The sequence below is a fragment of the Trifolium pratense genome, linkage group LG6, assembly GCF_020283565.1.
Source record: "Trifolium pratense cultivar HEN17-A07 linkage group LG6, ARS_RC_1.1, whole genome shotgun sequence".
In the NCBI taxonomy this organism is placed as follows: Eukaryota; Viridiplantae; Streptophyta; class Magnoliopsida; order Fabales; family Fabaceae; genus Trifolium; species Trifolium pratense.
Genome location: NC_060064.1, coordinates 21,313,851 through 21,340,615, shown reverse-complemented (window position 1 = coordinate 21,340,615; position 26,765 = coordinate 21,313,851). Strand labels below are relative to the sequence as shown.

Sequence of the window (26,765 nt, the reverse complement as noted above, 5' to 3'; positions counted from 1 at the left end):
CCGAAATGTTAACCTTAAACCTAATTTTCCACCCTCTCTTTTTACTGAGACTTTATATTAAAAAAATACAAATTTGTCTAACATGATAATCGAACCTGCCTCCTTTGCGTACAATAAAGTCTTTCAACCACTAAAGCATTTTCTTTAATTATGATTAACGTTAGGAATCTCATCTCTTAACCCTCACATATATGACATAAATTTATTTCACATCATTATCATTTTTTCCCTCTTTTATTGAGTGACCCATATTGTAACACCCAAACTTTACCCCTTAATTTTATTTATAAAATAGATTCTTAAATTATTTAAAAGAGAGTGTTACACTACTTCACATCAATTAGTTAATAATAATGAGCAGAATTAAGCTTTTAAAATAAAAATAGATCGTCCGAAGAATTCCAAATCAACAAAGTTTTAAAAGGAAACGACATAATCCAATTTTTAAAATTCTCAAAGCAATACAATAATTGAATTGACATTTATAGTTCCCCCATAGAACTTCCTAACAAAACGACTCATAGACTAAAGCAATAAAGTAGACAGCTCTCTAACGCCGTCGCCGAACTAGGTCTAGTGCTGCTCTCACCTACCTGAAAATCTACGGTTGCACACCGTAGGGTCAAGCCAGAAAAGGGAAACAACAAGGGGTAAGTAATACAATCACAAAGAATATCAACCATAAACAAGCACAATTATTAAAAAAAACAATAAGTCAACAATATCAACATCCATTCCAATTTTACATCATGTAGGATCAATACTAATTCCAGTTTTATATCATGGGGGATCACCACAAATTCCAGTTTTATATCATGGAGGATCATCGTCATACCAGTTTTACATAATGGGGGATCAACGTCAATAGTTCGGCATCATTCTACAACATCATTGACAACATCATTACGACATCATTAGGACTCGATATCATTAGACACATGAATGAATACATAGTCATGTTCCTAATTAACAACATCATTTAACAACGTCATTATTTCAAAAACACGAATAACATCATTACGCCAACATCATTATAGCAACACGGTTCAGCATCATTAACAACAACGAAAACGTCATGATTTAGCGACTCAAATTATCAATTTTAATTCAATGAACTCAATTAATTAGCCTTACTAGACAGCGGAGAAATATCACCAAAATAGCCCCTCATGCTCGTATGAATCAGGACCTATCTAAAGTAGTAGGAACCATATTGTAATTTTATCCATAGGTTTCCTCACATTATGACAAATTGACAAGTTTGACCGCACCCACTTTAAATGCTTCGATATAATCCTCACAACTAGTTCAGCCACTACATAAATCATTCTTAATATTAATCTACCATCCTGTGATAACAATTTAATATTACATCTTTGAATCACCAACAACACTTGCTTCTAAAATTAGTGACTGATGAGTCCTCATCAGTCGCTATTTTTAGTCTTTTTAATAAGTTTTAATATCATTTTATTAGTTTAGTGTTTAATTTGGAGTCATTTTAAATAAATTGCAATTATTGGTTTATTGAGTCAATTAAGTGTTTTTCTCTATTAAAATAATATTTTATGTTGTTTTTATTTTCTTGGTTCAACTTAACATGTTTATGGTTGAGTGCAAAAATTATTAATAGGTGTTTTAGTATAATGGGTTGGTGTGAATAGAAAACAAACCAATGGATGACCCAAGAAAATGCAACGTGGTCTTATCCCAAAGTGGCCCAAGAAGTTACATGAGGATTCATTGCATATGGCATATAAGAAAAGAGCTGCGCACTGTTCAAAAAAAAAAGGGGATCACGCCCAAGAGGAGCAACACATCACGTACAGCAACAACACGCTACAGGACGAGGAAGTTGAAGCAGAGGAAGAAGGAAATTGAAGGAACGGATACAAGCAGCACATAAGATTGGTTTTAATTTCTTCCTTTGTTGATTGATTTCTATTTTACTATGTGTAGCTAAATTCTTGATTGGTCCTAGGGGATTCTAATTGTTATTTTTCTTGAATAATGTGATTATCATATGATATGATCAATGAATTACGAAGTTAGTTTCTTCAATTATTCCTTGTGCTTAATGTCTTGCATGACTTGATCAATTGTGTAATGATTTCAATTATTTGTTTTACTATGACGATAGGAATGAATGATCAATCTAGGAATGATTGATCAATTAACTTTCACTTAAGACATTTCGGATTGTTAATTGAGATTAAAAGATTAAAGTTTGTAAACCTCAATTGATCATAGATTACCTAAGACATTAGGAATCGATGATCAAGAGAGAGAATTATGTTACCAAGACATTGAGCATAATCATTTTTTATTTAATCTAATCGTGAAACTGAATTGAGTAATTTGTAATCATACATGAAATTACCAAGAGAAACAGTAATTAGATGAACCAAAAGGATCAATCATTTTTCTTTCATTCAATTTGAATCCCAAGTTATTTATAAGTTTATGATAAAAATTCAAACCAAGTTAAACTCCCCCCTTTGCATTTTAATTATTAATCCTAAATTAATTTAATTGTTTTGTCGAGATTGAAACAATCCCTACGAATACGAACTTTATAAATTTTATTACTTGACGACTATTTAGTACACTTGCTAAATTTCTATCGGTGACCAATCACCATAACTCCAAAATCATTCCGCTTGCTCAATTATGTAATTCAAAACCAAACTCTAATTACATGTCTCTAAATGTTGATGTGATTATTCCTACGGGACCCTAACATCAACGTACAATAACTACTCACAAGGTATTTCAATTTAAATGAATTCAAGCAACGTGGACATCAAAAACAACAACAACAGTCCCAAAATTCAATAGACTAAGGCATAAAAACTCGATTCCGAAACAAGCACAAACAACAACAACAACAACAACAACAACAACAACAACAACAACAACAACAGTGGATTTGAGTATCAACAATACGATTTCTAAGAACCACCGCCGGCCCTAAAACTCTTTTTGATTTTCTTCTTCTTCTCTCACCCATAGAGGGGTGGTTTTAGGTCAATTTTTGGCCTAAAATCACCCCTTTACATTTTTTTCTTCTTGCTTTTTAATACAAATAAGTGATTTTCACATAGTTTAAGTCTTATAGTTTTGTTTTCATCTTTGCGATTTTATCATTTGTTTTGATTTTCAGTATTGTTGTCCCGTCTTAGTGCGGAGTATTGTTATCCCGTCTTAGTGCGGAGTATTGTTGTCCCGTCTTTGTGCGGTGTTCATTTGTTTCAGGTTTGAAGATTAAGGTTGATCCAGTGCAGATCCAATCAATGACTTTTGTACCATCAACGCTACAGATCCGGCGACATGAATGTTCCGGAAACTTCAATATAGTCAAATATGTAGGCTTTTGCAATATGCCGTTTGATGCTATTAACACGGATGCTGTGAGTTTGTTCGCAGATTCATCCTTTTTGTTTTTAGCGATTTTAATTTGTATTGCATCGATATACTCTTATCAATTTGAATGAATGAATATCTTTTATTTAGTCAAAAAAAAACAACAACAACAACAACAACTAACAAAAACACGTGTAATAAATAAAAACGGAAAGGAAGGATAACAATTAAACCCATACTATTCAGAAATTCAGAAACATAAATGAATTGTTAAACACCCTTACTTGGAATAGCAATTATCTTATGTCAGTTGTGAGTTTTTTTTTTCTCTTGTCCCTCTCGTACGTGTATCTCTCTTTTTCCCTTGCTCCTCTTTTCTTTCTTTCTCTTACCTTGTTTCTTTTTAGCAAAAAGTGGATAGATAATTTTCAATTTGATTCTATCCTAATCATGGCTAATGCTACCTTCACAAGTCATCATCACGGACAAGTAATCTACCGAATATGAATTTTACGAAATTCATTGTTGGATTGAAAGTTTATATCGTATAAATCATCCATAAATTTTTTAAAATTTTTTGAAAATCATATGATATGTTATTGAGACCCGTCAATATTTACGTTATTTAATAAACCGTTAATCTTGATGTGTCTCAAGAACATATCAAATGATTTTCAATTTTTCTAAATTTTTCTATGGATGATCTATATGATATAAATTTTCAATCCAACGGTAGATTTTATAAAATTCGTATTCGTTATAATGTTATTCATGACTGGTCCACCATGGACCACTTGATGAAGTGGTCCATATTAGAATTTACCTCCTAATCATAATCTACTTAGGCTCTGTTTGGTAACACAAATAAGCTAGCTTATAGCTTATTATATGAGCTTATAAGCTTGTTTCAAAAAATTAGAGGTGTTTGGTAACAAGCTTTTTGTACTAGCTTATAACTTTTTTTCAGATGCTATTTCAAGTAGCATTTGAGCTTATAGCTTATAGCTTTTTACACTTTATTCCATTTTTACCCTTTAATTTAATAACTACCCACTCTAAAAAATAAACTACCCACTATCAATTATGTAATTTTATATTTAATAACCACTTTAAAAGCTAATTTTACCAAACACTTTAATTTCAATAAACTAATTTTTCAGCTATCAGCTATAAGCTAGCTTTTCAGCTATCAGCTAGCTTATAGCTTATTTTTACCAAACAGACCCTTATAGGAATAATTACGTGAGATTTCCTTCCCATGAAGGAAAATTATGTCTTTATCTATTAATTGGTGATGTTTTCTCTCCCCACCCCCCGTGAATCTTTTATCCCCCCCTGAGTTTACAATTTTGCCCTTGAAAAAACTTCGGTTCGTAGAAACCGAAGTTTTTTTTTGCCTTGAAAACAAATTTCGGTTTCTAAAAACCAAAATTTACTTTGAATTTGCACTAGAAAAAATTCGGTTTCTGCGAACCGAATTTTTCTACAAGGGCAAAATTGGAATATTGGGGGTATAAAAGATTCATGGGAGGGGGGAAGAGAAAACATCTTAATTGGTTTTTCTTTCTAGTAGGCCCAATTTTATTATTTCTACTATTTTACTATTCTTTGTTATTCACACCCCCTCTCCACCTATTATATAATTTCTACACCTCATGCCTACTCTTTCTTCACTTATATTTTCAACTTATCATTCTACTCATTTATTCATTAATTATTTAATTACTCATCACACACAATAATTAAATAATTATCAATAATCAACACAACAACTCCTACAAAAATTATTAATTAATTCTAAATTTGGGGCGTTACACACATTCTTAATTTTGCTAACAATTAACTTTATTCTATGCGTATCAATTAATGCTTGGTTGCTATTTTTTTTTATTTGTGTCTATAATAAGCTATCCCACATTCATAATTTTGCTATCAATTAATCTTAATCTATGCGTATCAATCAATGTTTGGTTGCTGTTTTTTTATTTGCGCCTATAATAAGCCAACCCACATTCTTAATTTATGTGTGTCAATCAACGTTTGGCTGCTAAAAAAAATTGTTTTGCGCCTATAATAAGCATAATTTTGCACCGCACATGTTGAAAAATTTTACATTACAAAATTCTTAGTTAACTAATCTTCGTCGATTAAAGGAAAATTTATTTATTAGTTTTGTAATTTTTTTTAACCCGTTACCTAATTTTCAACCTTAATTCTTTAGGACACCTTTCATTTTACACATTAAACTAAATAAATTTTCACTAGAAACTTCCACTATTTAATTCAATTCCAAATATTTCAAATATACAATTCCAAAATAAATTTGAAAAGATACAAATAAAACTTTCAATGTAGTCTATAAGAAATATAAGAAAGTATTTCGAAATATAACATAATTTCGGTTGTATGAATTTTATCCAATTTTTTTTTTATTGTTACATATTACGGCTGATTAGACTCGTGCACCACACGGGTCGAAGTTCTAGTTTAACAAATGCTCCGAGACACTTTTATTTTGATATTTTAGAGTTTAATTGGATATTATTATTTTTTTGACAATTGGATATTATTATTTGAAAAATATTAATATGTGCTTTTACTTTAAGGGTCATGCTAAACAGTGTCTTTAGGAAATTTATTAGACATATTATAAAAAGAAATAAAAGATAAAGTTAATATTAGAAAGACAATTTTTTACGTTTTTAAGATACAATATTAAATGCACAAGCTGCATGACATACCTTCTTTATTACTCCCTCTAATTCTTAGGGTCTGTGTGGTTCTAGGGAAAGAAAGTGGGAGGAAAGAAAATTAGACTAAAGTTAGTCTAAGTTCATGCACTTTAGTTTAAGTTAATGCATTGGTTTGTGTAATTTTTTTTCATCTCACTTTCTTTCTATAGAACCAAACAGAATATAAGAGAAATTTTACTTTTTAGATTCATTGAACATCTAACGTATCCAGTCTATAATAGGGACTAAATACATTATATTTTCAATGAATTTAAAAAATTACATTTTTCTTATATTAAGGACCGGAGGAAGTAATAAATTTAAATAGTGTCCGAAAATACTGTTTAGCATTTTTCAAAAAAAAAAAAACATTACATTTTATGACAGAAAATACGTACTCCCTCCATTCCAAATTATAAGGGAAAAACCTCTTTTTTTTTGGTCCCATATTATAAGGAAAAACCATTTTAAATTTTTTTTTTCTTAATCTCATAAAATTTAATGCAAATTACCTTTAATTTTTTCTCAATCCCATGCATCCAAGCATCATTAATATCTGCTGCTATATTGTCTTAATCTTCTAGAGGCACATTAATAGCTAAATTTCACAAAACCGACATGAGACATCAAAGGCCTTTATTAAGAAATTTGTTATTGTTACTATATTATCACCTTATAATACATTAAATTTGCATTGATATTTGTAGTAATGTCAAAAAGTGAAACAATTAATTAGGGATACTTTTTAAATTATAACATTTAACAAAGTTACTTTTGTTAACTTTTGCATATATTTGATGCCATTTTTCATCGACTTTTGCTTATAAATAAGGACAAGAGAGTATAGTATATTCTATGAATTTTTTATTTTTTTTTGTACATTTCTATGACTTTCTTTTAATAAAATGTTAAAGGCACATGAAGATTAATATAAATTTTTTTTTTGTTGTAATACACCTTTTTGATATTAATTATTTAGGTTTAATTAAAGTTAAGTTCCTTTATTTAGATAATTTTTTTATCGTGTAATTAGATGACATTCATTTCCAAATATTCTCACAGTTATAAACTAAATTTCATTATAAGAAATTGGGTTCCGCTAACATGTGTTCGGACGGCACATTTTAAGGTGTATTTAATTATTTAGTATCTCAATTAATGTATTTCAAAAATAGTAATAATCAACTTTATTAATTAAAAGATAGGCTTAATTGCACTTTTAGTCCTTATCTTTATTTTAGTTTTTAAGTTGGTCTCTTATCTTTTAAAAGTTTCAAGTTGACCCCTTATCTTTTATGTAGGTTTCATGTTGGTTCCTCCCGTCAAATTTTTCACTATTACCGTTAAATCTGGACACGTGTCATCTTTCCAATTGTGGTTTTCGTTTGTCATGTGTCCAAATTTAACGGTAATAGTGAAAAATTGACGGGAGAGACCAACTTGAAACCTGCAGAAAAGATAAGAGACCAACTTAAAATTTAAAAAAAAATAAGTGACCAACCTAAAACCTAAAATAAAGATAAGGGACTAAAAATGTAACTAAATCTAAAAGATATGGTCCACTATATATATTTTTTTCCGTTTTTGTTAACAATCGGGCCTTTTTAAATTATATGCATCTACTATATATATTTTTTTCGTTTGTTAACGATCAGTAATAAATTTAGTGAACCATATCTTTTAATTAATAAAGTTGATTATTACTATTATTTTTGAAATACATTAAGTGAGATACTAGCTAATTAAATACACCTTAACATGTGCCATTATGTACCCTAAGGACACATGTTAGCATTTGCCTAAGAAATTTCAACATTTTAAAATTTAGACCAAGGCACAAGTGAATTGGATATATGGATCAATCACATAAAAGTCTGAAAATATAATTCATTAATATATAAGGAAAAATTGTCAAAAAAAAGTTGATGTAATTGGTTAAAATTTTGGATTAAATATATCAATATTGTTTGACCAATTTTCTCTTTATACCTCGGTATAGTGTTTGATCGCCTCGCCATGATCTTTAATTTGTTATGATTTTTCGTGATTACCTTGCAATTGATGATAAAATGATGAAAATTGAGTTGACTGAATATGTTGGTAGGTACTTTTGAATGATATGATATACATATTGAGATAATGTTATATACTTTGGCTTAATTCAGCTTGAGCTAATGCACGTGCAACTCAGGAGGGCAAGGAGAAGAACTGATACACAAGACATAGAACTAGCAATGGATATGATGGTGGTGTTCTCCGATGACCATGATCGTAATGCTGATAGTGCTATTGTTGAAAGGCTTGCAATAAAGTTGGAGCTTCGCAGTTTTGAGGATCTTGAGGTAGAAACAGTGGCTGTTGGAAACCTTGTTAGAGAAAGAAAAGGACAACAAGCTGAGAGTACACAGAAAATAATTGGCCTTCTTAACAGATTCAAAAGGGTTGCAGGTATGGAAGAAACCGCTATCGTCCTTGATGGTGATCCTGCCATGCCTAATAAGATGCTTGGAAGAAGCACTTCTTTGGTCATCCCTCATGAGTTTCTATGTCCAATTACACTTGAAATCATGACTGATCCTGTTATTGTTGCAAGTGGACAGGTAATCACATAGTTCTTTCCAAGAATTTCAGTTCTTTCTATAAATGTGATGCTAACAAAACTTCATTTTCCTGTTTTTCTTGTCATTGTGTGTGTGTGTGTGTGTGTTTCCATGAAAGACATATGAAAGGGAAAGCATAGAGAAGTGGTTCAAATCCAATCATAAAACCTGTCCAAAGACAAGGCAACCTCTAGAACATCTTCAATTAGCACCAAACTGTGCCTTAAAAAACTTAATTGTTGAATGGTGTGAGAACAACAACTTCAAACTTCCAAAAATCTACACTTCATCATGTCAAGAAGGCTCTTCAACTGAAAACCAAGAAGAAATTCCATCTTTGGTTGAAAGCCTAGGGTCTATCAACTTAGAACATCAGAGAAAGGCAGTCGAAAGAATCCGCATGTTATCAAAAGAAAATCCAGAGAACAGAGTTTTAGTCGCCGAGCATGGAGGAATACCACCATTAGTACAACTACTATCCTATCCAGATTCAAAAATAAAAGAACATGCTGTTACCGCACTTTTGAATCTATCAATTGATGAAGATAACAAGAAACTTATATCACAAGAAGGTGCTATTCCAGCTATTATAGAAGTGTTGGAGAATGGAAGTATTGTAGCTAAAGAAAACTCAGCAGCAGCTTTATTTAGCTTATCAATGATTGATGAAAATAAAGAGATTGTAGGAATATCAAATGGGATTCAACCTTTGGTAAACTTGTTACAAAATGGAACAGTTAGAGGGAAAAAAGATGCTGCTACAGCACTTTTTAGCTTATCATTAAACAATGCAAATAAAGATAGAGCTATAAGAGCTGGAATTGTTACACCTTTACTTGAACTGTTACAGGACACAAACTTGGGAATGATTGATGAAGCACTCTCAATTTTGTTGTTACTTGTGTTGAATCCTGAAGGGAGACAAGAGATTGGACACTTATCTTTCATTGAAATTCTTGTTGGCTTTATTAGAGAAGGGACTCCTAAGAATAAGGAATGTGCAGCTTCTGTTCTTCTTGAGTTGTGTTCAAGTAATTCTTCTTTCACTTTGGCAGCACTTCAGTTTGGAGTTTATGACCATTTAATTCAGATGAAGCAAACTGGTACAAATAGAGCACAGAGGAAAGCAAATGCAATTTTAGATCTCATTAGCAAGAGTGAGCAAATTTAATTAATTATATATTAATTTGTTTCTTCTCTAATATAGATAGGCACACTTCTATTTGTTCTGACAAAATTATCTAAACTAATTCTTTCACATCTTGTCATGTACAAAGTATATAGTTAAAAGTGTAATTAAATTTGTTATCTCATCCCTATTTATGATTAGTTACAATCAATGATTCTTTTCATAATTTGAAATCCTATAAAAGTATATGGAAGTTTGATTACTGAAAAGAAAAAAAAAAGTAATTATTTAATTGGCAGTGGCACCAATGACCATTTAACAATGGCTCCTGACAGGATTTGAACTCGACACCTTGAAGTTACAAGACTAAATTTTTACCACTGAACTAACATCTCAAATGTTAACTTCTGAAAATTTATTTTGCAGTAAAGATAAAACTATATGATGTACTTAGCATCCTTTTTAAGCTATCAAGTTTCAGCATCAGCAGTATCACATTATTATCAAAAAATGTTTTACCATGCAGTTATCACAAGGCAAAATATAATTGTGCAGACTCATGTATATAAAAGAGGAAACAAACCTCTCAAAAAAAAAAAATTAAAAAGGTACTCATGTTGTGTGTGTGTGTCTATATATATATATATATATATTTCCCTAGGTTCCCCTCTTTCCCCCTGACTTAATTCTTTTGTGGATTTCAACTAAAAATTGGAAACTTTTTATCAAACTTCGGGGGTTTTACTAAACCGCCGTATATGGCGTATTTTTTGTAGTGCTAATTGATAATCTATGTGTCGTTGTTGTTAAGTAGTGATTTATGCAATAAAAATTCATGTTTGAGTTGCTGAACTCAAGCGCAGCGAAATCACACAACACACAATGCTCAAGCGCAAGTTGAACTCAAAACACATACAAATACAAATACAATAGGCTCGGTGTGAGCCTATGTCGCAGTTTTTGGAAATTGAATGAAGAAGAAGATATGATAAACTATAGAGAGAATGAATTAGAGGGAAGAGAGAAATTTTATTCACAACACTTAATGAATAATTACAACACAGTTGAGTATTTATATATGGTTACTTCTCATACAAGTAAACCAGTTAAATCACAACAAAAGGTAACTAACTAATAACCACCTCTATTTGTCAAAAAAAAAAAAAAACTAATAACCACATCTAAAGTAGTTATTTTCGTTCTGACTATCAGTAACAGACATGAATTAACTAACAGCACAACAGTTATGACTTATGACAGGAACAAAAAGTCAATCATACCCCATAATCTAAAGGTAACAAAACAAACTCGTGATGGTTTTGAAGCGAGAAGTTGTGTTAATTTGTCATTGAATCACATCCACAAAGGCCCACTATTTGAAGTCATGACCAAACAATGGATATAAGTGCTACTGTGACTCGTGAGTGGAACACAAAAATTTCAACTTATGCTCTAGAAGCCTATAATGCCAAAGAAGTGCCCTACTACCACTACCTTCTAAGAAAACAATTCAATTATACTATTTACTATATATGTATTTCCATGCTAATACATTATACTTTTATTGAGAGTTTAATGGATATGCAGCTCTAAATTAATTTATTGACATCTAAAATGAATCATCTAAGGATCCGTTTGGTGCATAGGATAAGAAACAAGATAAGATAATTGTATCATATCCTGTCTAATCCAATGTTTGGTAACACAACATGATATGATAAGTTAATCATGAAGTTTATTCTATCATGTCTCTCTAGTTAAGATCTTTATCCTGAATTTGAGCTGGGTTACCAGCAAGATATGATAATAAAAAAATTTGTTGATTTATTATATAAAATATATTTTAAAATAAAAAACTGAAAATTAATAAAATATAAATAATAAAATATCAAGGACTAATAGGGCCCAAAAAAAATTACGAGGCCTTTTGAATAATAATAATAATAAGAGAACAAATGATGTATTATTCTATTTTCAAGTCCTCCCTCGAGAATTTTTTCTAGTTCCGTCCCTTGCTAAGACGCCGATATGTAATGATCCCAAGTTAAAACTCAAGACTCCACACTTCTTAAATTTTAAAATGTATTAGTCTAATCATTAGACAATTAAAAAGAAAGTGGGAATGATTCTAGTCACGAGTAGTGGAAAAGAGTGTGAATTGAATTGGGAATGAGAGCAGTACAAGATTTCTCCACCCGTGAGGAGGTGGGACTGGGTTGGGAGCACTCACGAGACCTAATACTGAACGGTGAGATGATAACTCCCAAGAATGAAACCTTTGGGGACCTGTAGGTCCCAATACATTTTACAACTATGTTAAAATTTATGGTGTATATGAATAAATTTATTTTTATTATCGAATCAATTCATTTTTTTTCTTTTAAAGTAGTTTAGTGGTTAGAAATTTAAAGTGAATAAATAGGATAACTGTGATTCGAACTCCGGCTTACTGCATATATAATATAATGTCTCTGCCAACAAATCGAAGATTCTTAGTTCGAACTCCGGTCTTGCATATAAAATATAATATCTTTATAAATTAAGTTATGCTTATAGAAACAAAATATATTTATATTTTTTTTATTCTTAGCTTTTGATTGGTAAAGGAGAAGATAAAAAGGGAGTAAACTGTCAAATATCCTCTTGAAATTTTAAAATTCGTCAAATACCCCATGAAATTTGGAAATAGGCAAATACCACTTGAAATTTTAAAAAGTAAATCAAATTGCCCCCCGGCACTACCAGCCAGAGTCCACGCCAGGGGACAATTTGATTGACTTTTTAAAATTTCAGGAGGTATTTGCCTATTTCCAAATTTCAGTGGGGTATTTGACGAATTTTAAAATTTCAGAGGGTATTTAACAGTTTACTCATAGAAAATGATTGAAGCTTTGTACCAAATAAAAAGGAGGGATACTGTCGGGAGTTAGGATTTTCACCATTTTTTCTTTATTTATTTTCTCCATTATTATAATTTTGAAGAGTTATGAAGTGTGTAAAAAATAATTGCACCCACCAAATGTCATATTATTATGTTTATATTTCAAAACTTTGGTAATAGAAGAAATTGAGCACGTAAAACATAGAGAGAATCTTGACTCTGTTATGAGTAGAGAAAATGAATAAATAATACTTTATTTTCATTCGATTATCAAAAGTAAAAGATAAAAACTTATACTCACCTATTTAAAATGAATGTCATTTAAGATTTTTTAGTTTTTATATACATATAAAAAATAATAAATTTCAATAATATAATTCCAAATTTTATCTTCTAAATTATGCTTAAACTAACTGTGATATATGTTTATGTTTCCTCAATTTTGATTATGAAAAACTCAATCCTACTTTCAAGTTTCAATTATTCACCCAAGGTTTTTCTATCATGTGCAATATAATGAGAAGATGATTTTTTGTGTTTTTTGGGTAGAGGGGAAAATGAAATTCTAGGCACCCAAATGTGAATATTTAAAGTCAACATGCCAAATTTTATTATATTTATCGTATAAACTATAAAGTAGTTTATACTATAGGACCACAAATGTGATGGTTGATTGAGTAGGATTTGGGACTAGGAATGTTTGTTAAAGATTCCAACTTCGAAATTAGACACTTCTAAGCTTAGTGAATTGAATATTGGCCAATTCTTTAATATATGAGATAAAATACTCCATCAATTATTAAAAAAGAAATATAAAGATCTCAACATGGAAATGGACGGTTTATAATTTTAAGAGTTTATATAAGTGGGGAGTCCATTAAGTTTAAATTAAACTCTGATATATCTTAAAATTTGGACTTATACTTATAAGTCTAAAACCTAATTCATATTATATTAATAAATTATCTTTAAAAGTCAAAGATTAAGTCGAGTTGAATCTCAAGACTTGACAGTGTTTAAAAAAATTTTGAGGTTGAGAGAGCAACAATAGAGAGATTACAAACCATCCACTAACAAAGTTTTTACGCTGACAATAGAAGTTGAATGCATATCTTAGTGAAATATGAGTCAAATCCTTACCATCTAAACCAACTAGCCATCGGTAGTTCGGTACAAACATAATTTCTTAATATATATGAGATGCTATGGACATTTACTTTTAAAAATGACAAAAAGCTCGTGAAGTTTATCCTTTTCAACTTTTAGGAACCAATGGACCTATCACCCTCCTTAACTAGAACTTGAGCTATAAATACTTGACATAGCTTCACTCTCCAAATATACCAAAACAAATTCAAATCCCAAAGTTAATTTTCTTAGAATGAAGCTCTTGTGGAAAACTCACATAAGGGTACAATTGAGACTATTTATCCTTACCCTCTATTATTCTTCATATTCTGTTCTTATAATAGTGCACATGCTTAGACAAATTCTGCTACATTTTTTCTACTTACATAATTTATTTAACAATTTTTTTCATGACTATGTTGATTCACAGGTAATTAAAATAATTTTTGTTCTCTTTCTTGTGACACTTGTATGTCCAGAAAGAGCTGAAAGTAGAAAAGCCAAAATTGTGACAACTTCATTTGAGTACAATGGTATAAACTGCAGAGCACACAGTGCTTCATTGACAGATTTTGGTGGTGTTGGAGATGGAAACACATCTAACACAAAGGCTTTTCAATCTGCAATTAGTCATCTAAGTCAGTATGGTTCTGATGGTGGTTCTCAGCTCTATGTTCCTGCAGGAAAATGGCTTACTGGTAGTTTCAGTCTTATAAGTCATTTTACTCTCTATTTGGACAAAGATGCTGTTCTTCTTGCTTCTCAGGTATCTAATTAATTTCTACTCTTTTTTGGTGACTAATTCACCAAAATGTTCTAGATCTGATAATTTAGAGTTCGGTTGAACTGATCAATGATTGTTACGACTAAAGTTTGTATTTAGATTCCTCAACACAATTTATAGTTAAGTGGAACTTATTAGCAATCACTTAAGTTGAACCACTTGTTTCATTAAAATCATGTTTACATTGTACAAAATCAATTATGTTATCCCAAACACACACTATCAAACATATCAATATATTCTTTAATAATTAATGAAAGCAATATGCCGCGTGAACTTAGCTCAGTTGGCAGAGTCATTGCATTATATATATGAAAATGACCAAAGTTTAAATGTCGGTCATCCCACTTATGAAATTTCTAGTTAGTAGACTACTTGACAAAAAATAATAATTAATGAAAGCAATATTTAAGCTCTTAAACCTTTGATTCCCAAAAACAACTTTTCGTGACACACTTTAGTTTTATTCCTACATTCACACACACCAACTCTATCATGCCATAGTGTGGTCCATCACATTTTTGTCTGTTTCTATCTTTACTATTCTGAGTGTGCCACTTTTTGGCACTTTCATGTGTGCTACTGCTGACTTTTACCTTTGGTTCTACCGAGAGAAAGTGAGAGGAAAGAAAATTACGTAAACCAATAAATAAATTTGGACTACTTTACAATCCAAGTTCATTCATCGATTTTCGTAATTTTCTTTCCTTCCACTTTCTTTCCATCATACCAAACGGATACTAACTTTTTGTTTATTATTATTATTATTGTATTAATAAAATGATGATTTAGGATATAACTGAGTGGCCTGTGATTGCACCCTTACCATCATACGGTAGAGGAAGAGATGCACCAGCAGGAAGATTCACAAGCCTCATATTTGGAACTAACCTCACGGATGTTATTATCACAGGTATGGGGAAAAAACATACAAAAAAGTTACTCAAAGAACTACTTGAGTGATTTGTAAGAAAATCACAAATACAAGTACCATGTATGATGTATTCAAAAGTTTTAGTGTCATTAGCTCTGTGGCGACAAAAATTGACTTTGGATGTTGTATTTGGTTAAAAATAGCTACTATGAACCAATATTTAAAAATCGTTTGAATTGATCTCCGAAAGTAGAAGTTCACAGTCGTCCTTGTAATGTCTAAGACAGTAATCTAATTGATGTCTATTGGACAAAAACAAGATAAAACACATATATGTGTCTTAAAACTCAACTCATTCATTTGCTCATTGTTTATGCAAACTGTCATCGATTAGATCATCGTCATCGCCTAGGTCATAAAGATGGAAAGAACTGTGAGCTTCTACTTGTTAAGGACAACGAAAGATGAAAAGATCTTTCGTTTTAGACAATTTTTCGGAACAAGTCCATAGTAGACAGTGACCACCTTCATAATAAGTAATCTACAATAGAAATTGTGTATATAGATTTAGATAAATCTTGATATCAATAACCAACTGTGATCCTTTTGTTAACAGGGGAAAATGGCACCATAGATGGTCAAGGTACATTTTGGTGGCAACAGTTTCACAGAAAAAAGTTGAAGTACACTCGACCATACCTGATTGAACTTATGTTCTCGGACAGCATTCAAATCTCAAATCTAACTCTCCTCAATTCTCCATCATGGAATGTTCATCCTGTTTACAGCAGGTAACTATGATATGTTCTTAAATTCACATTTCATCTCTTAGTTCCTCTTGTACTTTCAAAGGCTATATAATAACAAAAATTTCAACACTATATACAGCAACATTATTGTGCAAGGCATCACTATTATTGCTCCTGTCACATCTCCTAACACTGATGGTATCAATCCAGGTCAGTACTTGACTTATTTGAGCATTAATAATGTTACTCCTAATAATAAAAATAGGACAAGTAACATGGATCATTGGCATTAAGAGGATGTTCAGATTAACATATTTGAATTTATTTACAAATATCAACACTTGTGAGATTGTTTAGGAGAGCTTATAAAAACAACTTGTAACATGTCTATAAGCTATCTTAACTTATTTACATAAGCTCTCTAGGATATTTTATGAAAATAGTTTATAGTTCATGGTTGGATAAGTTACTTAATTAAGCACTTATAGCATAAACACTTTATCTTTTGTTATAGAAATAGCTTACACAATACATAAACATAGATATGATAAACGTTTATGATATAGCGTTTAATTAAAAAAAAATAAAAAAAAAAAGTTGTCAAGTAGCCTAGTGACTAGAAATTTCACCCTTGAGGTGAATAAGTGGAGTGTCCGGGGTTCGAACTCCACCTCCTACATATATAAAGTGATGTTCCTACTAATTGAACTAAGCTCAGGGGACTATATATAATGTGATGTTCCTACCAAGTACCAACTGAGCTAAGCTCAAAGATACCATAAATTGTTTATTCCACTAGGGTCTAAATGAAAGTTAGCATTAGCAAGCATTTGATACAATGCAACCAAAAAACCGTTGATTGGACTGATAAACATTATGCTCATTTCCTTTGTGTTCATGTTAGATTCTTGCACAAATGTAAAAATTGAAGACTGTTACATAGTTTCTGGAGATGACTGTGTTGCTGTGAAGAGTGGATGGGATGAGTATGGCATAAAATTTGGATGGCCCACAAAACAACTAGTAATCAGAAGACTAACATGCATTTCACCATTCAGTGCAACCATAGCCTTAGGAAGTGAGATGTCAGGAGGGATACAAGATGTTAGAGCTGAAGACATCACAGCCATCCAAACAGAATCAGGTGTCAGAATCAAAACAGCTGTTGGTAGAGGAGGGTATGTGAAGGACATATATGTGAAAAGATTTACCATGCATACTATGAAATGGGCATTTAAGATGACAGGTGATTATAATTCACATGCTGATACTCACTTTGATCCTAATGCTTTGCCTGAGATTGCAAATATCAACTATAGAGATGTTGTGGCTGAGAATGTTACCATAGCAGCAAAGTTTGAAGGAATTTCCAATGACCCTTTTAAGGGAATTTGTATTGCTAATGTAACACTAGGAATGGCAGTTAAGGCCAAGAAAAGGCCATGGACATGTACTGATATTGAAGGGATGACTAGCGGAGTGACGCCTCCGCCTTGTGATCTGTTGCCTGATCAAGGTCCTGAGAAAATCGGAGCATGTGATTTTCCGGAAGAGAGTTTACCTATTGATAAGTTGGAGCTTAAGAAGTGTGCTTACAACATGAAATATGTAGAGATGTATTAGTCTATGTAGGTTACTTTTTTAGTAATGATCTTTCTCATAAGTATTTCTGAAAGTTGATAAGTGAATGGTGTTTCAAATTATAGTGTAATCAAACAGTTTTTTTCTTTCTCTACTAGTCTATGGAACTTGATGGCTTGATGATGATGTAAGATTTAAAGCTAAATATTTATCAACTTTTTAAAGTCATGTGATTATCTAATACAGATTCATTCTAAAGAAGCAAAACAATAAAAGTGGTGAGAAGAGAATGTCAATATTATTTGGCAAAAAAAAGGGCTCAATATATCCAATAATTTTTCATATTTTAGTGGAGACTAATTTGCCAGTAGTATTGTAAATCAGTCATAAAATATTTAACTATACAGATAGAATGTAAAGTACAAAATCTCAATAAATAGGTGGACCAGGATTGAACTTAACAGTTTCTCTCCAAATTAGATCCTTGATATCTTGTTCAGTGAAAGATGGTTTCTCAAAATCAAAATTGAAAGGTATAGAGCAAACAGGTTCCTCATTAATATCATGGAGAGGTGCCAAGTATTGGTGGCGTAGAGCTTCATCAACTATATAGCAGCGGTCAGAAAACAATAGAAACTTAGAAGGGTAATTATTTTAAAATAAAATTACAATGATTGCGAAGAAAAATAAAAGATAAGATAAAACATGTCAGTTTACCTGTAATGCGCCTAGTCGGATCAAAAACAAGCATCTTCTCTAACAAATCAACTGCACCAGCAGACATGCTGGGAAACCTAGCAGCAAATTGTTGCCTTGGATATTGAGGAAGCTGTTTTAGATATCTACGAGCATTATCACTTCGTAGAAATCCAAGGCTGGTGTCATCAGGTGAACCTATGAGCTTTTTAAATCAAAGAAAACTTGTCAAACTAAAATCAATGGATGCAACATTCTGATCTATAAAGGAAAGATAAAAATGGGCAAAAGCCGGGTTGCAATTTGCAAGTAAGTAGAAAAATATTTCATTCAACATCTCACACTTGAGGGCTCAGTGGTAATATCTTAGCCTTGCAACCTCAAGGTACCGAGTCTTCGGAACAGTTGTAAAAGGGCCAATAGTTCCACTTTAATTACTCAAAAATGGTTTTAAAAAAAATCATTTAACATCTCTAGCTAATACCTCGGTGATCAATCTGAGCTGATGAACATAATCTTTTCCCGGAAATAGGGGTTGTCTTGTCATGATTTCTCCAAGGATGCAACCAACAGACCATATATCAATGGCGGCAGTATATTCTGAACAATTGAGAAGCAATTCTGGAGCTCGGTACCATCGAGTAACCACATACTCAGTCATGAAATCGGTTTCGGACGTGGTTCTAGCTAGACCAAAGTCTCCAATCTTAAGATCACAGTTGGAATTGAGTAGCAAGTTGCTAGGCTTTAGATCACGGTGCAGAACATTTGCTGAGTGTACATATTTCAGTCCTCGTAACAACTGATATAGAAAATACTGGAAAAACATGTCTTATCAGTCGCTGTACGACAGTTTAATCACAAATTAAATATCAATTGCTATATAAATCAATGCATGTTGAGTACTGAGAAATAGTTCCAGTGCTAACCCGACAATGATCATCAGTCAATGGTTGATTGGAACGAATTATTTGATGCAGATCAGTATCCATTAACTCATAAACAATGTACACATCATTGAAATTTTCCATCTGTGGTGGTCGTATAATGTCCTTAAGGGCTATCACCTGCATTGGAGAAGTAACTGGTAAGTAAAAAATCCTTGTTTGAAATTGAATTCTAATAAAGATTGTATAATTGAAATGCAATTACGGAATTTTCATGAATCAAGAACTGACGAGTATGTGTTCTAGGAAATCAGCAAATGATGGAAACAAGGTTTAAATGTGATGATATAAGTAAAAGGTTTTTCAAAATTACATTTTCATGATCCATGTGCCGGAGAAGTTTAATTTCTCGTAAGGTCCTTTTGGCATCGATTCTGTTGTCAAATGCATTGCCAACCTTCTTAATTGCAACTTCTTCCCGTGTCTCCGCATTTACAGCAGCACTGAAGGAAAATGAGAAAATAATGTTGTCAATAACATTGTTGATAACAGAATCTAAATCCACTTGAATGAGAAAAAACAAGCTATCGTTGAACACACCAAATTTTAAAACGTCATCCACCAGATACATATTATCTTCAGTTTAACAAGTCCTTCCTTAGGATTGTGTTCTTTACAGTGTCAAATTGTAAATCACCAGAAACAATGATCCTTTCTCATTTTAAATTCAACTTTAAACTATAGGATCGATCTTTTTGTTCTCTCTAAAACGGTCACTTGCATAATTGAATAATTGAAGTATCTAGCCTATAAAGAGTATCTGGTTATAGACCAGATACATCAGTTATTCAATAAATCTAAAAATGAATGGTGTCTTATAAAAGGGACCAAAGAGAGTAAAAGTTTATGCTATAAGCTCAATTCAGTCATTCACAAAATATTATATCCAAATTTATCCCTAACATTTCTATACAAAGAAAAATTAGGCCTCTAATATGATGAGTCAAAATCAACATAGGAACTGATTTGTCCATTATATGAAAATGTCAAGAACTAATTATTCTTTTTAGTATGCTATAACCCCTTAATTAAGTTGTTTTCACAAACATGGCCTAAATAACTAAAAAAGGAAACAAATCAAGCAAGCAAAAGAAAAAGAAAAAAAGAAAAAAAGAAAAGGTAACCCCATAATTTGTTTTTCCTTACCAGACAATACCATAAGCTCCTCTTCCAACAGGACGAATAGGAGGGACATACTTGCTGGAGACTTGAAAGATGTTACCATAGATATTGTACTGAACATATCGTCCACCATGAGTAAGAACTCCCTTGATGTTGTTGTGATCAGATGAAGCAAGAGACATGTCTTTCTTTGAATGAAAATTCAAAATCCAAAAATGGTTTGTGAAGTTACTTACGTGTGATTAGGAGTAGTAAAAGTGTTTTAACATTTGGCTTGGGTCAAGGATTGTACGCGGTGAAGGAGAGAGAAAGGTCAAGGTGTGTGTTTGTTTGTTTGTGTTATAAGTCAGCATGCTTATGATGTGAACATTGAAATTAGAAGAAAAGCTTGTGTGAACCCAAGAAGATGTGCCACTTTTTTGACCCTTGCTTTTAACCTCTTGTTTTCTTATCAAGACGGGAATAATGCTCATGCTATTTCTGAATTTTGACTGAGGTTTTGGAAATCTCTCAACATTTCTATGATTTTTATTTTTTTTTCTTAAATATGAAAACGGTACAGCAATTACGTCTTGTTTTGATTTTAGTGCATGAAAAAAAAAATTTACACAAAATTATGTAACACTATAAAAATCATTTGTTAAATAAGTTTTTAGTCCCAATAAATATCTTGAATTTTGTTTTTAATCTCTATCAAAATTTTAGGCAACTTTTGGTCCCTCAAATATTTTCTATCACAACTTTTGATCCTACTCTTAATCAAACTCTTGTGTACTTTCACATTTTTAAATGGTATTTTATATTCATATTTATAATATTATCATAACATCTTCCATATATTTATAAATTTTTAACATAAGATGAATTTTTATCCGCAAAAAACTAAAAATTCATATTTAATTCTTCTCTTGTTAAAAATAAAAATTAAACTTTGGTAACAGATATTTCTATAATGTATTAAACATGAACACAAAAAAAAAATTGAATAATATGCACGAGTTGACTGAAAAGTATGAACCAAAAATCATGACAAAAAATACTTTAGAGACCAAAAGTTGTTGAATATTTTTATAGAGACTAAAAATAATATTTGTGATATTTAAAGGAAGAAAAACATATTTAACTTTTTATTAGTGAACACTAATCCGTACATGGCACTGGTCAATTATTATATTAGTGAAGAGGAAAAGCTGGAAAAAAAATAAGGGGGGAGGGAAATCGATATAAACATGTTTAGGGATTATGTTTTTTTTAACAGTATTGCTATATGGAACGACAAGGTTCCTGCACGACAATGCACGACTGCATTAAAATTTAAAACACACCTAATTTCCTTTATTAATTATTAATTGTAGTATTTTTTATCTATACAAAATGCAACCGACAATCTCTTTCTTCTCCTCTTAGACAGTCTCTTACTTTCACAGTCACAGCACTAAATGCACTCTAACTCCCTCCAAATGATTGATCTTACCACCACCACTTCTACAAGCCCAAAAATTTCTCAACACCACTGCTCATCACTCTGTTAATCATGTGTCTAAACAAAATTTCTCTTACTTTGTTGTTTGCCTCTATCGTTGTTGTTTCCGTCGCCATCATGTCTTTACCATCACTGTTGTTGTATTCAGCGCCACAGTTTAAATTGGTAATTCACATGATTTCTCAAAAATCCAAGATCAAGAGGCGCTGCGCTGTGACGAGACGGTTGGTGGAGAACGAAGCAGTGAAGCGTCGTCGATACCGACAACAAGTGAAGGAAGAAGGCAGGCAGAGGCATCAATTGGAGGTGACACATCCACCACCCATGGAGGCGGAGATGCATGCCGCTGAAAACGACGCGAGATTACAAAACATTTACTTATGTTAAAAGGACAAAAGGGTTTAATTTGGGAAATAAGGGTTAATTTGGGAAGCAAAAAAAATAGAATTTAAGATTTGAACCTGTCGTCGGATTTGCACGAGCATTGTGTGTCGTGCATATTAGCATTTTCCTTTTTTTAAATAAAAAAAAAATGGTCATTTTTCTTACATTTCTTTTATAGTAATTTTTACTTTTTTGTGGTTTGTAACACAAAATCATATTAAATTTATCTTATAAATTAATATGCTTATCAAAAAAAAAACTTATAAATTAATACTTTTTAATGGACAGATATTAATTAAGAATATACTAGACAATTAATACTTACCAATTAACATAACAACTTAACAAGATTCCAAAAAAAATTGTATAAAATAAGGGCTTAAATATAGTTTCCATCTCTCTATTTTATAAAATGCGCAATTTTAATCCCTCTATTGTTTTGTGCAATTTTGGTCCCCCTATTTTGAAAATGAACAAATTGGATCCCATTTATTTTATTTTTTGCGCAATTTTGGTCTCCTATATTAAAAATTGCAAACATTTGGTACACCAGTTTCATTTATTATTCAATTTTTATGGCATGACACATTATTTAAATGAAATGGTACGTGATATATGCTTATGAGGTTGCCATATCATATTTAATTTAATTATTTATCATTTAAATCATATTTTATTATTTCTTAAATTAAAAACATAAACTAAGAAATTAAAATTAATTTAAGAGTGTGTGTTCTTTCTCTTCATTGTAAAATAGGAGGAACAAAATTTCGTAAAACAAAATAGGGGGACCAAAACTACGTTTAACCTAAAAAATAATTGCAGACTTCTTGAGAGTAATTTAACAAGTCCTTTGGTTTATGTATGCCTGAAAGGAGTAAAATGATCACATAATCATACATGATACTTGTTGTCATGATAAAGAAAACTTAGAACACTCGACAAATAAAATTTTATGCATGATGCAAACCACATCTCTAATATATTGAGTCACCATTAATATTTAAAATTTTATTTATTACTTTGTACATATTTATAATTGCAAAAGCACCTAATGTTAGTTTACTTTAGGGTAATCAAGATATCTTATCCCTTACAAAAATCAAGGAACAAAGTAATATTTGGGGTGGGTGTTCAAAAATACAGTTCACTGGACCAAATTGTAATTCAAACTACATTGAACCATATTTTAAACCGGACCATTTGATATGGTTTCAAACTGAACCACTTTTAAAAACCAATTATAGTTCAGTTTAAAACCAGTTCTAGTTCAAATTTATGATCCACTTTTTAAATTCTTTAACAAAAATAAACTTTCTACAAGTTTTTAATCAAAATTATTTTTTCAATTAATTTAAAATAGAATATAAAAAAACAGTTTAACAGACATACAAAAATATAAAATAATAACAAATGAAACTATTTGGTCTAGCGGCATATAGTTGTTATTCCAAACTAAAGGGCATGGGTTCAACTCACATCTTTAACAATTTTTATTTAAAATAGATAAATTTATCATTAATAAAAATAATAAATTAAGCTAATTATATTAATTAAAAATATTAAAATGCCTCCGGCCAGAGCTCCGCCCAATGGCCACCGGAGCGCCGCCGTGGACCGTCGGACCACCGCAACATGTTACCGGAAAAGCTACCGATCACCGCCATCCACCACCACCGGCAGCCACCCTGCTACCACTTCTTAATATAATTATTTAATAATTTAATTAATGTTAATGTATTTAAATAAAATTAAAATATCTTGAAAATAAGAAAAATCCTTTACTAATAAAAATCAGTTCTTCTTTACCAAAAAAAGAAAAAAACTGATTTAAAACCAATTTTTTTAAAAATAAACCAGTTTTAATAAAGAAATTGGTTTAAATCCAGTTATCTGAAACTAAACCGGCACTATTGACCGACTTTGTAGCTGCAGCCTGCATGTTTTGTCCAATCAGTACATCTCTGCACAAGTCCCTTCACCAAGTTTTCATTTTCCCTGAATCAAGTTGGATGAGTCCCAATTCTCTTGTTAATCATATGTAATAAGGTACATCTACTGGTCTACATAATCAGACACACTGATTAAATACTAAAATGGGTCTTTGGATGTCTTAATTTCTAATCTTAAATCCACACAACAATAGAGCATAATATTTACACACACACACACACTAAATTAGCTATATAGAGGATTGTAGACAAAAGAACAAATATATAGAACTTCACTTTCAGTTGGTTCTACACCAAATACCTATCTGAAAAGCAGTAGAATTATAGAATGTGACAAAGATAGATATTAAGAGTTGTTCCCACAATTTGTAGAAAAATATTTGCATAGGATGGGGAAAATTTGCTTAGTGTTGACAAAGGAACAATCAAACATGTAATATTATAAAGGATTAAATATATTTGGGTAAATAGGGTTTTACCCCCCTACAAAATAGGTCAGTTTTGCGTTACCCCCTGCAAATTTTTTTTTTGTGATTACCCCCTGTAAAATGAAGATTCCATCATTTACCCCCTCAGTCGATAACATGGATGTTGTATGGACAAAATTGATGACGTGGCACGTACAAGTGGAATGAATTCATTTTATATTTATTTTTTTATTGTCAATTCATTAATGATTGTATAATTATTATTTTTTTAATTAAAAAAAACCAAAAAAAAAAAAAAGAAAAAAACGATAGTAATTGGGGTTGAAGGTTCATCTTCTTCAATATTGCTATAATTTCATCCTTCTCTCCAAAAAAAAATCAAAAACAACAAAAGTTATCCCTTCTCTAAGAAAAGAAAATCAATCAACACACCAACATACTCAACACCTAAATCTTCATCACTCACTTATTCATCATCTTCAAATCCAAATCTTCATCACTCAAACCCAAATCATCTAAACCTGTCATCTTGAACGAAACCAACATAAACATTCATCGTCACCTTCGCTGAAACCCACAGAAACTTTCATCGTCACCTTTAATTTTTGTTTTCAGATCTGGAAAATATTCATTAAACCTAAAGTTCCGGAAAATATTCCTTGTTAACACAAAAAAGTTCATCAAACTGTAGATCTGAAAAATATTCATTAAACTTAAATTAATAACTCAAACCTTCATCCAAGAATTGAAGAGTTTTGGAAAGTTTAAATTTTTTGTTACTTTGGCTTAGTTTTGTATCGTATAGTTGTGATTATAGAAGAGAAATAATTTAGGATTGTTAATAAGATGTGAAATTTGAGAGAAATTTGGGTAAGAAGATTTTGTTGATTGTGTGGGATTTGATTTGTGATTACACCAAGAAGAAGAAGAACAAGAATATTTATAAATAAATTCTATTAACAATTTCTTTTAATTTCTTTTTCTTTTTGAAAAATTAATAATTATATTAAGTTATTTATTTACGTGGCACAAAAACTTTAATAAAAAATGAATGAAAAGCCACACATGTATCCCACGTCATCAATTTTGTCCAGTCAACATCCATGTTGTCGACTGAGGGGGGTAAATGATGGAATCTTCATTTTACAGGGGGTAATCACAAAAAAAAATTTGCAGGGGGTAACGCAAAACTGGCCTATTTTGCAGGGGGGTAAAACCCTATTTACCCAATATATTTTTAGTCCCTCTAAAATCTTAGAATTTGTTTTTAGTCCCCGTAAAATAAAATTGCACTTTATAGTCTTCTAAATATCACCGTTTGTACATTTAGTCCCTATAGTCAGGTCAATGGTTAATTGACTAACAAAAATCCATGTGTCACCGACACGTGGACACTTTAAACGATGTGGGCTACCACATCATTACACACATATATAAATTAATTATTTATATTATTATTTTTTAATTTAGTTTTCATATTTTTTGGAAGTTAGAATTTTTTATTTAAAAACCCCTTCTTCCTCATTCTTCCCTCCTTCATCTTCTCAATCCCTTCTCGCTCACATTTAATCTTCTCCCAAGTTAAACTAACATTTCTATTTACTGAAAGAACAATTCCAAAAAAAGGGCAGCCATTGCTGTCATCGGCGGTCAAAGCTCACATTGCGAGAGGACACAACCTTTTGTCACACCGGAGGTTGGTAGTGGTCGGGTGCGAAAAGGATAGAAAGGGAAGTCATGGAGAAGAGGATGGGCATGGTGGTGGGACCAAGCAAACGCGACCTCGAGGATGCACGACGTCTGGAGAAATCAGGTTTGATATTTCTTGGCTTCTAATCTCTAATTAATACAATAATAAAATTTATACACACTAAAATAGCAATAGCTAACCTTGATATATGATAAAATCAGATGCCTTTCATCCATATCTGC

The 26,765-nt window shown here is 31.4% G+C and overlaps 3 protein-coding genes and 1 long non-coding RNA gene across 4 annotated transcripts; 2 read left to right on the top strand and 2 right to left on the bottom strand.

Annotated features, from left to right (window-relative positions):
- Window positions 1–397: 397 nt before the first annotated feature.
- On the bottom strand, window positions 398–3,695 carry LOC123890198. Its single transcript, XR_006802774.1, has 2 exons — window positions 3,648–3,695; window positions 398–880 (listed from the first exon to the last, which is right to left on the bottom strand). It is a non-coding gene; the product is annotated as an uncharacterized LOC123890198 (long non-coding RNA).
- A 118-nt stretch (window positions 3,696–3,813) lies between these two features.
- Window positions 3,814–9,866, top strand: LOC123891904 (U-box domain-containing protein 15-like). The gene is made up of 3 exons (XM_045941774.1): window positions 3,814–3,852; window positions 8,261–8,695; window positions 8,814–9,866. The coding sequence occupies exons 1-3, from the start codon at window positions 3,814–3,816 to the stop codon at window positions 9,864–9,866; spliced, it is 1,527 nt and encodes a 508-aa protein (XP_045797730.1).
- Window positions 9,867–13,607: 3,741 nt separating this feature from the next.
- LOC123889182 (probable polygalacturonase) lies at window positions 13,608–18,045 on the top strand. The gene is made up of 6 exons (XM_045938404.1): window positions 13,608–14,116; window positions 14,264–14,599; window positions 15,410–15,530; window positions 16,108–16,282; window positions 16,380–16,450; window positions 17,145–18,045. The coding sequence occupies exons 1-6, from the start codon at window positions 14,087–14,089 to the stop codon at window positions 17,861–17,863; spliced, it is 1,452 nt and encodes a 483-aa protein (XP_045794360.1). The 5' UTR covers window positions 13,608–14,086; the 3' UTR covers window positions 17,864–18,045.
- A 52-nt stretch (window positions 18,046–18,097) lies between these two features.
- On the bottom strand, window positions 18,098–21,001 carry LOC123889183 (mitogen-activated protein kinase homolog MMK2-like). Its single transcript, XM_045938405.1, has 6 exons — window positions 20,611–21,001; window positions 19,778–19,907; window positions 19,447–19,584; window positions 19,002–19,334; window positions 18,539–18,722; window positions 18,098–18,426 (listed from the first exon to the last, which is right to left on the bottom strand). The coding sequence occupies exons 1-6, from the start codon at window positions 20,766–20,768 to the stop codon at window positions 18,251–18,253; spliced, it is 1,119 nt and encodes a 372-aa protein (XP_045794361.1). The 5' UTR covers window positions 20,769–21,001; the 3' UTR covers window positions 18,098–18,250.
- Window positions 21,002–26,765: the final 5,764 nt, after the last annotated feature.